At 46.4% G+C, this 12,449-nt stretch overlaps 1 protein-coding gene across 9 annotated transcripts in view; it reads right to left on the bottom strand.

The window, feature by feature from the left end:
• FAM184A (family with sequence similarity 184 member A) overlaps positions 1–12,449 on the bottom strand; it is a 167,950-nt gene that overhangs the window by 94,921 nt on the left and 60,580 nt on the right. For all 9 annotated transcript variants that reach the window (XR_013635563.1, XM_078852182.1, XM_078852183.1 and 6 more), the window contains exon 2: positions 9,960–10,814. Coding sequence is in view for 8 of the 9 variants with exons in the window: in XM_078852182.1 (XP_078708308.1) it covers positions 9,960–10,814 (855 nt within the window). In the remaining variant the exon portion in view is untranslated. The remainder of the gene's footprint in view (positions 1–9,959; positions 10,815–12,449) is intronic.

Raw genomic sequence — 12,449 nt, forward strand, 5'->3', positions numbered from 1 at the left:
AATTATAAATTTGAGGCTTGTCAGGAAGAAAACTTTCCTCCCTAGGATGACAAGGTGTTTAGCATGCTTGTACAAAGATCTTGGGGTGTTGCAGCCCGGATCTCTCAGTGGCTACTTGTACCACCAGGGAGCTGGGTGATGGGTCAGAGAACAAAAAACTCCGCTCTTTTACGTGGAACGAAATAGTGAGTGCGTCTCAGCCTTTTTTGGGGTGGGAGTGCAGGAGGTAGGACTGTGCACCACTCCCTGGCTGTCTCCATCATGGCCTCATTGACCAGGAGGGCCACCTGACTGGACCCAAAAGTCCAGGAGTTTTTGCTGAAAATCTTGAACCACTTTGAGCTGGATCTGGAGCTCGGACACCACTCCTTGTAAAGAACTCCTGATTTTGCCTGTGACGATCAGTGGAGATGGTGAAGATGGGATAACTGCCTTATCTGGGGAAGACAATAAAATAGCTGCTGGAACTGTTGCACACAACTCCACTTTCAAATAGAGTCATTTGGTGTCGGCTTGGAGAGGATAGATAAGGTTCATACATGGTCCCGGGGGCCCCAGAAATGTCAGTACAAAGTGTCAACTGGTTGGGGCAGACTCCATGGCACTAGGAACCAGTGACACTTGGAAAGTCTATGTGGGGATAAAGGCTCATCTGGGGCCTCCAACTCATGTGATGAGAAATTTGGTTTTCAATCAACAGGTGGAACCATTGGTACCGATGGATGGGTACTCAGGTTCAGGGATGTAAGAGGAGAGTGGCTGTATGTCCTCAAGGGTGATATCTTCCTCCAGCATAATGAGGTTTTTAAATAAGGATTAACTCGAGAAAAGAGAAGGCTGAGGATAAGGGAGTGCAAAAACTTTCTCCGGGGAGACACAGATCTCAGACCTCCCCGGGGTGAATTGGTGGTTGGGGCCGTCAGATCCAATATGTCCTTGGTCACCGTGGATGTTGGATCCCTACAGGATATGGGTGCAGAGTTTGATCTCAGTGTTGAAGGTAATGATGGTAAATGCCGGTCTTTTGGTTTACACATCGGAACCAAGATTGGAACTGATAGATTGTTACTCCTGTGGTGAGCAGCAACAGCGACAGCGGTCCCAGGCTGCCCCCTGAGCAGCGGTACCAGGCCCACCGACAAGCACCAGCGGGTGCCCCCAAAGTCCCCGCCACGAGCACCAGCAGGCACCCTGGACCATCCCTCCCCAGTACTAACAGGCACCCTGGAGTCCCCCCCGGCCCAGCACCAGTGGGTGCCCCAGAGCAGCGGCGGATGCCCCGGAGCTCCCCCCCAGCACCAGTGGGTGCTCTGATGTGCCCTGCCCAAGCACCAGCGGCATCCCTAGAGCCCCTCAAGATTTAGTTATGGACAGGTCACGGGACCGTGAATTTTTTTTTATTGCCCATGACCTGTCCATGACTTTTACTAAAAATACCCATGCCCCAAGGAGGTGTATGAAGGATAACCAACAAGGAATGTTAGGCTAACTGTATCTCCTCCAATGGAATTTGTAACATGCCCTCTAACCTTTTAATATAGTCTTGAAAGCCTTATCAGGGTAAGGTCGTGGGGAAGCCATGACACCCTCATCTGGTGAGAAGGTGGTCTTGTGGGAGGGCATCATTTCTTCCTTTCCTACTGACTTCTGCTCTGAGAGATGTACCTGTGGAGCAGGGCCTGCGGGTATGGCTGATGCTCCTGACGAGTCCTCTTTTGAGATGGTACCCTGTTATAAAGATCACCATATAGAGCTCATGGGTTCCAATAAGCCCGTTGTGGTGGGACATAAGGGAAAGGGGACAGGACTTGAAGGTTGTCCTTGCCAGGATAGCCAGGTGTGCTTCCTTCTAGGAGTTTCTCTTTTAGTGTGAGCCTTGAAAGAGGGAGCTTGGAAGGAAGAGGAACCTTTTAGAGACACCGCAGAGTCTGATGAGGTATCATCCCTTGTATCCCTGAGGGGGCAAGTGGTGCTGGTACCAGTGGTTGGGTCAATACCAGGCCCTGGCAAGAGACCTCTATTTGCATTGGTACTAATGTTAGAAAGGGAGGCTGGTGAGGCAGCAACAGAGAATTGGTACAGGCTGAAAACTTTGTTCGGTACCTCAAAGAGTAGACAGCATCAGTACAAGAGAGCAAGTCACCGTCTAAAATGTGAAAGGAGGGTATGTAGACTCTGGGAGGTGAATCAGTACTGGTGGAAAGTATCTTTCAGTACTTCTCAATATCAGTGATCTGAGCTCTTCCTATGACCTGCTGTGGATACAGACCATTGGAAGTTCCACCTCAAGGGTTTGACAGACAGCAGTTCCATGGCTCCTGGTTGGCTCCCTGCCTTATATAAGCCCAAGGGGCATTTCAGGAAGTGTCCAGACAACAGCATGGATCTTCTGTAGCTGCCATGACGCTCCGGCTCCTTGCTCTTAAATTCCTGGCTTGACCTTAACTGGACTTCGTCTCCTGACTTGGACTCAGACCCTTAGTATCAACCCCGACCTGGACCTGACTACTAACTCTTCTACTACTCCCAGCCTCAGGTTTGCACCTGCTCTGACCCTTGGCCCTGAGTGCCCTTGTTGAGCTCCTAACAGTTTTCCTGAACCACCCTAGCCTATGGTGAATACCTACCTTGGGGGAACATGGAGACAGCGAGCCACTCCCTGTCCAGCCTGTCCCAGAGAATACTGGAGATGCCTGAATGGGCTGACCACTCCCAGGAGGATCTGCCTGCACTTCGAGCCCAATTATCACAGCTCACAACAGAGAAAAAAGCTCTGTGAAGGCAATCCACCCACCTCCATGAGGAAAATCCGGCACTACGGGCCCAACTGGCATAGCACGCCACACACAACCAGATGCTGAGAGAGAGCTGGCGGCCCAGCAAAGAATGCTGCACTAAGGGCATACACTGCAGCCAGGACCCAATCCCCAAAGTTCTCCTCCCAGAATGTTTTAATGGGGACAGCAAAAATTCAGGGGGGCTGTTAACCAATGCCACCTGCTATTTCTGCTCTGCCCCCAGGCCTATCCCACTGACCAAGCAAAAGTAGAACTCATTATTAGTCTCCTGACAGGAGATGCATTGGAGTGGGCCTCACCCCTACTTGAATGAGCAAATCCAATGCTGTTGAACTGGGATGCCTTTCTCCAAGCATTCTCTGCCATATTTGACAACCTCCACTGCGCCCACTTGGTAGAGACGACCCTGTGCAAACTCCAGCAGGGGCAAGGACTGGCCTCTTCCAGTGCCGCCCACTTTTGACGTCTAGTCTCCAACACTGAATGGAATGAAGCGGTCCACCTCTACCAGTTCTGGTGGGGGCAACACAAGAAGGTTAAGGATGAACTAGCCCGTATGGGTGCCCCAACCAAACTAGATGCCTTCATTGACCTAGTTATACACAACAACAAGTTGCATGAATGACATGACGAAAAGAAGGGGTCTGTATCACCAGCTGGCCAGCGCCTCTCAATACCCGTGTACAACCTGTACCCTGAACCCATCCAGCTGGATATTGCCCACCTGAGGAAAAAGAGCACCATCGTTGCCATAGGCTGTGTTTCTACTGTGGGGGATCTGGCCCTGCTCTTTCCTCCTGCCCAATCTGAGCCTCAGCATGATGCAATTTTGGAAACTACCATGCCAAGGCCCTGTAGAAGGGGTTGACCTGCACAAACCCTGAGGTAACGCACTCCTAACTTCTCACTGAGGCATCCCCCAGGCATGGTTAACATTTCCTGCACCTTAAGGTCTAGGTCCACCTCCGTGTTCCAGGGGAGCCCTAAAGATTTCCACCACAGAAGACACTGGTGGATTCTGGGACAGCAGACAACTTCACAGAGGGGAATGAGACACACTTTCTCAGTGGGCTTCACAGATATTTGCGGACATCAGAAGATTAGTGAGATTCACGATTCTTTGGTTCCATTTCAGGCATTAGAGGGGAGTGTGTGCTTGTGATCACAGATCCTTATGCCCAATTCCCCTAAATTTGACCCCTTCTGCCCTGGGAACCTGTCCCTGTCCCAGTCTCCATTCAGGCTTCTCATCCCAGTCACAGCCTCCTTGCCCAGCAAGTCCAAGACTCTCCCTCAGGGGTTCCCGTCCAAATTCTAGTTTTCCACCTCACTCTAGTCACCTTGACCTGCCAACTCCAGTTTCCCCTTCCAGCTCTTTGTCCCCAATCTCCTTGCCCAGCCAGTCCCAGTACTCCCCTCCTGGGTCCCCACACAATCTCTCCCCTTTCCTCCCAACCCCATCCTCCAATAATCTCTCCTGTCAATACTCCCTAACTCCCAGGCCCTCCTCCTCATGTGCCTCATCATATGGAGCTGAAGCATGCTCAGTGCACAAAGAATCTAAAGAGATTTTAGCTGTGAAGTTCTAACAAGTCTCTATTTAGCACATGCAAACTGAGATTTTTCAAAGGCTTATAACTTGGCCAACTTTGAGCAGATTTTCACATGCGATCAAAGGCATATACCTGACACAAAGGAATCCTCTCTGCCAAATTTCAAGTCATTAGACCATCTAAACAAAGTAGCTGTTAGAATTATTTTATGACATGGAAAATTAGGTATTTTCACCTAACCTCATTTTTGGAAACAGCTGAATGGCTTTAGCTAAAATTCCCCCAAAAGAATCAGACTGAGGCACACACCTATCATGGAAAATTTCAGCCCAAAATTTAGCACAGGTATAAACAACTGAAAATAGGGTGTTCTAATGGGAAATATCAGGCAACCTTAATGATAGGTGGTACAGCCAGATCTATCCATAATAAATAGGATTTCCATATGCTCCCTTTGCTCCTCTTGTGGGATAGGAGGCATGGGAGAATCAGGGAGAGTTTATGTTATGAGGCCAAAGGCAGAGTTAGAACTGCCCTTTATAAAAATCACAATATAACCCCCCCTCTCTAATTCCTTTGCCTTCTTTGCCTTGAAAGCATGGAATTCTTGTCTTAGTCCTTCTGCTTTGCCTCCTCTTCACTACCTTCTAATTCCCCATGCTTCTTTTCTCTTAGGCCTTTTAAATAAAAAAAGGAGAAAGGAGAAGACGGAAAAAACTGAGACTCCAAACTCTGTATCAGCCATGAATCCTAGGCAGAGGAAAACTAAAAGACAATTCTTCACTCTGCATCCAAGTCTTATGCAGAGATCAGGGGGTCTCAATGGGGAAAAAGTAGGGCAGAGTCCTAGGGAGCCAGCACCTGTAATATTTGGGAGAAGCTTAGCAAGTGGGCTGTCATGTCTGGAAGGAGATCCACTAACTCAGATCTGATGGCAAAGCAGAACCCAGTCTCTTTGATTACCCCAACAGAATATTGTCTATCCATGGAGTGGACACAAATGTGCCCCACCACCATCTGCATCTCAAAAGCCATTCTTCCATTCTGTTTTATCCCCCTAGGAGCCCACTGATAAAATGGCAGATCTGGCTTTTCATCAGGTTTATGAGCTCACAGCAGTTGGCTCCAGAATCTCTATTCATTCTGTGTGTCTTGCACCCTGCAAGTGGACCTGGAGAGACCTCCTCTTGCACCAGACCATAAAAATTTAGGTCTCCTTTCAGATTTCACCTAGGCTAGCTCACACCTTTGATGTTCTCACATTTACCCTAAGATCCTTCATATTTTCCATGTGGGCTTCAGTGCAGAATGGATACACCTGGCTTTGGGGGTTGAGTGCTGTGATGAATGCAAATATAAGCTGACTGATCTCTTCTACAAGACTATCACACTTGAAGGGGGAAGTCCCCAATAAAGCTACCAAAGGGCATATAGAGTCCCATAGAATCATTTCTTCTAGTCCCAATCTACAAAACTCTATGCCTCCTTCCATCATAGAAGGAAATCTTTCAACCCTCTGGTCCCCAAAAGCCTGCTTTATGCTTCTGAGGCCTCATATCTTACTTTAGAGCAGCTTTCGAAAACAGCATTAGGACAACTCTGAAAATGTGTACAGTATTTGAGACATTACTTGTGAATGCCTCTTGTATGTGTCCAAGAAGTATACATAGGAAAAGTTGATTAATAGGTCTCATCGTCACACCACAGACAGTGTCCTTTCCCATTTTCTTTGTACAAAATTATGTATTTGTTGAACATATTTTAAATTAAATACTAGATAACCCTCCCCCCCCACCGGACCAGGGGGATGAGGTAGATGAGGCTTTCTTCCGGCAGCTCACGGAAGCTACTAGATCGTATGCCCTGATTCTCATGGATGACTTTAATTTTCCTGATCTCTGCTGGGAGAGCAATACAGCAGTGCATAGACAATCCAGGAAGTTTTTGGAAAGTGTAGGGGACAATTTCCTGGCGCAAGTGCTAGAGGAGCCAACTAGGGGCGGAGCTTTTCTTGACCTGCTGCTCACAAACCGGGAAGAATTAGTGGGGGAAGCAAAAGTGGATGGGAATCTGGGAGGCAGTGACCATGAGTTGGTTGAGTTCAGGATCCTGACGCAGGGAAGAAAGGTAAGCAGCAGGATACCGACCCTAGACTTCAGGAAAGCAGACTTCGACTCCCTCAGGGAACGGATGGCCAGGATCCCCTGGGGGACTAACATGAAGGGGAAAGGAGTCCAGGAGAGCTGGCTGTATTTCAAGGAATCCCTGTTGAGGTTACAGGGACAAACCATCCCGATGAGTCGAAAGAATAGTAAATATGGCAGGCGACCAACTTGGCTTAATGGTGAAATCCTAGCGGATCTTAAACATAAAAAAGAAGCTTACAAGAAGTGGAAGGTTGGACATATGACCAGAGAAGAGTATAAAAATATTGCTCGGGCATGTAGGAATGATATCAGGAGGGCCAAATCGCACCTGGAGCTGCAGCTAGCAAGAGATGTCAAGAGTAACAAGAAGGGTTTCTTCAGGTATGTTGGCAACAAGAAGAAAGCCAAGGAAAGTGTGGGCCCCTTACTGAATGAGGGAGGCAACCTAGTGACAGAGGATGTGGAAAAAGCTAATGTACTCAATGCTTTTTTTGCCTCTGTTTTCACTAACAAGGTCAGCTCCCAGACTGCTGCGCTGGGCATCACAAAATGGGGAAGAGATGGCCAGCCCTCTGTGGAGATAGAGGTGGTTAGGGACTATTTAGAAAAGCTGGATGTGCACAAGTCCATGAGTCCGGACGAGTTGCATCCGAGAGTGCTGAAGGAATTGGAGGCTGTGATTGCAGAGCCATTGGCCATTATCTTTGAAAACTCGTGGCGAACCGGGGAAGTCCCGGATGACTGGAAAAAGGCTAATGTAGTGCCAATCTTTAAAAAAGGGAAGAAGGAGGATCCTGGGAACTACAGGCCAGTCAGCCTCACCTCAGTCCCTGGAAAAATCATGGAGCAGGTCCTCAAAGAATCAATCCTGAAGCACTTGCATGAGAGGAAAGTGATCAGGAACAGCCAGCATGGATTCACCAAGGGAAGGTCATGCCTGACTAATCTAATCGCCTTTTATGATGAGATTACTGGTTCTGTGGATGAAGGGAAAGCAGTGGATGTATTGTTTCTTGACTTTAGCAAAGCTTTTGACACGGTCTCCCACAGTATTCTTGTCACCAAGTTAAGGAAGTATGGGCTGGATGAATGCACTATAAGGTGGGTAGAAAGCTGGCTAGATTGTCGGGCTCAACGGGTAGTGATCAATGGCTCCATGTCTAGTTGGCAGCCGGCGTCAAGTGGAGTGCCCCAGGGGTCGGTCCTGGGGCCGGTTTTGTTCAATATCTTCATAAATGATCTGGAGGATGGTGTGGATTGCACTCTCAGCAAATTTGCGGATGATACTAAACTGGGAGGAGTGGTAGATACGCTGGAGGGGAGGGATAGGATACAGAAGGACCTAAACAAATTGGAGGATTGGGCCAAAAGAAATCTGATGAGGTTCAATAAGGATAAGTGCAGGGTCCTGCACTTAGGACGGAAGAATCCAATGCACCGCTACAGACTAGGGGCCGAATGGCTAGGCAGCAGTTCTGCGGAAAAGGACCTAGGGGTGACAGTGGACGAGAAGCTGGATATGAGTCAGCAGTGTGCCCTTGTTGCCAAGAAGGCCAATGGCATTTTGGGATGTATAAGTAGGGGCATAGCGAGCAGATCGAGGGATGTGATCGTTCCCCTCTATTAGACATTGGTGAGGCCTCATCTGGAGTACTGTGTCCAGTTTTGGGCCCCACACTACAAGAAGGATGTGGATAAACTGGAGAGAGTCCAGCGAAGGGCAACAAAAATGATTAGGGGTCTAGAACACATGACTTATGAGGAGAAGCTGAGGGAGCTGGGATTGTTTAGTCTGCAGAAGAGAAGAATGAGGAGGGATTTGATAGCTGCTTTCAACTACCTGAAAGGGGGTTCCAAAGAGGATGGCTCTAGACTGTTCTCAATGGTAGCAGATGACAGAATGAGGAGTAATGGTCTCAAGTTGCAGTGGGGGAGGTTTAGATTGGATATTAGGAAAAACTTTTTCACTATGAGGGTGGTGAAACACTGGAATGCATTACCTAGGGAGGTGGTAGAATCTCCTTCCTTAGAGGTTTTTAAGGTCAGGCTTGACAAAGCCCTGGCTGGGATGATTTAACTGGGAATTGGTCCTGCTTCGAGCAGGGGGTTGGACTAGATGACCTTCTGGGGTCCCTTCCAACCCTGATATTCTATGATAACAGCTGGCACAAACAACAACCGCAGTAACAAATATAATGTAGCAAAATGGGAATATTTTCTTCATAGTCCAACTAGACATCAGTATAGAATATTTAGTCACTTGTGTGAGGTTACTCATATGTGTAAGTGTTTGCAACACACCATACACTCTAAATCAGTGTTTCCCAAACTTTTCTAGCAATGATACCAGTATACCAGAATCAGACATCAGTTTTACCAGCTACTGACCACCTCATTCCTCCCTTGCCCTGGAGCCAGTCACCCACCCTTTTAAAAACAAAAGGTGAAGTTGGGTTCTAATATGGTGAGCTCTGAGGGAGAGCCACTGCTTAGTGCTCATTTGACTGTGTGCTCTCTAATCTGCAATGGAACTTTCTGCACTTCAATTCCTATACCGTAATACCAGGGAGTAGAACATCAGTAAAATAGCTGAAAGGTGAACAGCCAGCCAAGTACTGGTGACAAAAGCTTAACTTTCAAAGCTAACATATGTGTAGGGACCTAACAAATTCATGGCCATGAAAAACACATCACGGACTGTGCAATCTGATCTTGTGTGTGCTTTTACCCTATTCTATACAGATTTTACAGGGAAGACCAGCGTTTCTCAAATTTGGGGTCCTGACCCAAAAGGGAGTTGTGGGGGGGGGTTGCAAGATTATTGGCGGGGGAGGGGGTGTCGCAGTATTGCCACCTTTACTTCTGTGCTGCCTTCAGAGCTGGGCACCTGGAGAGCAATGGCTGCTGATAGGACACCCAGCTCTGAAGGCAGAGCCCTGCCAGCAGTAGGGTAGTACCATGCCACTCTTACTTCTGCGCTGCTGCCTTCAGAGCTGGGCAGCCAGAGAGTGGTGGCTGCTGACCAAGGGTCCAGCTCTGAAGGCAGCAGCATAGAAGTTAGGGTGGCAATACCATACCATGCCGTCCTTACTTCTGCACTGCTGCTGAAGGTGCTGATACCTTCAGAGCTGGGTGTCCAGCCAACAGCTGCCGCTCTCCGGACACACAGCTCTGATGGCAACCCCCCCTACAATAACCTTGCTACACTCCCCTCCCCAACTCCTTTTTGGATCAGGACCCCAACAATTACTACACCGTGAGATTTCACATTTAAATATCTGAAATTATGAAATTTATTATTTTAAAAATCCTATGACCGTGAAATTGACCAAAGTGGACCGTGAATTTGGTAGGACCCTACATATGTGATAATGATTTGCCACTGCTGTATATATTTTAGGTTAGTTTAATTTCTGTTAAACACATTGGAACTTAAAAGAATGATGTGCTGTCAGTCTCACCTGAACAGTGTTTTCTGCTGTACTGAGTGCTACCTGAAGCTTTTGGCATTTTTCTCGCAGACTACCCACTTCATCCTGTACCATCTGCAATTCAGTCTTCAGTTTCCCAAGGTTCTTCTGTAAAACAGCTTCTTGGCTTTGAAACTCTCTTCTTAGCTCCACTTCCTTCTCTTTGCTGGCATGCAGGCTTTCAGCTGTAAAGAGCTGAGATCTTTTCAAAGCATCAAGTTCATGTTCATAAAAGGATTGAGCTTTGCTGAGTTTGCCTTCATACTCCTCAATGAGTTTTTTCCTCTCCTGTCTTAGCTCTTCAACTTTGCTGTTTAAATCTTCCAGTTCCAACCTGTGCAACTCCTCTAGCTTCTCTTGCCCCTTACTTAAAGTAGCATTCTGATTCTGCTGAGTTTTCAGAAGTTCTTGAATCTCCAATCTGTGTGCTGCTCTCAAGTCTTCCAGAGCTGAGCGTTTGTCTTTCTCAAACTGTACTTGCAATTGTACAAAGCTTCGTAACCTCTCCTCAAACTTCTTTCTAATCTCTTCTACTTCTCTTGACATAGTTACTACACGCTGGACATGCTGGGCTTCTGCACAAAGCTGCATATCTTCAACTCTGTCCTTGTAAGCTTCAAATTCTGTCAAGGCTTGATGTTTCATCTTTTTATGATCTTCCAATGACTCTTCCAAAACCTGAATCTTTCTCTTAAGATCCATTTCTTCAGCAACTTTACTCTTATACTGTAAGAGCTTCTCTCTTGTTTCTGCAAGAATTTGTTGGATTTCTTCTTCATGAGCATCCTTGAGGGCTTGAATAGCAGCTTCGTGTTCATCATTCTTAGTGTTTAAAGCATATATTACCTGCAAGTTTAAAACAGAATTTTATTAAAGGTATATTTTTTGATTTAGCAATAAGTCTGAATAATCTCTAAGCATTTTGACACGCTGTCACAAATAGTCACACACTTTCATGACACAAATAGAGCACCATACATTTTTAGGAATGAGACTTCATAGACCTTTTGTACCAGATATTACAGAAGTTTTATACATTTGAGCTAAACAGCATTGCTGTGCTTCTTGTACTGTGATTCTGCTAGCAAATATTCACTTGGCATTGTCATATGCAAGTACTGCAGAAGACAACGAATACTGGATATACCCAAGAACACTCAAATATTAATATAAAAGATTTGCAATTTGGATAAGAATTTTTCTGCTACAGAATAATGTATATCATGTAAACAGTAGAGCTGATTGGGAAATGGAATTTCTATCCCTTGTAAAATGTCAAGATTTTGAAAAACAAATTGTTCTTTATCAAGTTGAAAAATCCAAATTTTTCACAGGACTGAAATTCCAAAATATTTCATTTAAGACACACCAAATGCTGCTGCTTGGCAGGCAGGTGAGCTGCTTGGTGGGTGTGCTGCTGGGCTCTCCAGACTTGCCAGCTCCCTGGCAGCACAGGTTTGAGAGTTTGTTGGCTGCCCAGTTGGCAAACCAGACAGGCGGCATGCCACCTAGGGAGACAGGCAGGCTGACAGAAAACCAGGCAGGCCAGTCTTCCTAGTTTCCATCAAAAGTTTTGACAGAATTGATACATTCCTATGGAGTATTTCAATTCTGTTGAATCAGTATTTTGATAGAAAAGTGCTAATGGAATTTTTTTTTACCAGCTCTAGTAATAGTGTTAATAGTTACAAATCAACTACACAGTTTTGAAACAACCTGCATTAAATATTAAATAAGCATTTACACCTAACCCCTCATAATGTAGCTGTGTAAGGGACATTTCAGAAGCATGGTTCGAAGAGTCAAGAGACACGAAGAGAAGAGGCAAGAAAGGACACAGATCCACAACACAAACTCTTTCTTTCCAAGTAAGAGTTATATTGGAAGTCCTCAAAAATGAACCAAGTGAAAGTGGAGTCCAGAGGCCTAGGAAGAGGCAAGGGACTCATGCAAATAAAGCCTGTCCTTCTCTCTCTCTCTCTATCTCTGTGTGCGCGCGCGCAGAAAGAACCTACAGCAGCCGAAGTAACACTTGCAAGATAATAGTGAGGGACAGTCCATATTCTGCTTCTAGGTTAGGGAGGGTCTAAGCGGGCTCAGAGCAGTTCCAGTCAAAGAACAGGGGGGTCTTCCCCCCTGGATTGAAGCAACCATCTGCAGTTGTGGAACCCACTCGAATCACAAAGCTCTAGCCAGAAATGTGCATGTGCAGAAATAGGATCACGGTTTGGACCTCTGTAATATAGGGAAAAGTCCTTTGAATTCTAAAAATCTAGAGGCTTTATTTACTTTATTTAAAAAATAACACAAAAATGCACCTGTCATAAACATACAGATATGGGTAGCATAAAATCCCTCCTGGACAGCTGTACTGAATCTTTACCTGTAAGAGGTGAAGAAGCTCAAATAACCTGGTTGGCACCTGACCAAAAGGACCAATAAGGAAAGAAGATAACCTCCCTCCTCCAGATTTGAAAGTTT

Source organism: Lepidochelys kempii, chromosome 3 (assembly GCF_965140285.1).
Source record: "Lepidochelys kempii isolate rLepKem1 chromosome 3, rLepKem1.hap1, whole genome shotgun sequence".
Taxonomy (NCBI): Eukaryota; Metazoa; Chordata; order Testudines; family Cheloniidae; genus Lepidochelys; species Lepidochelys kempii.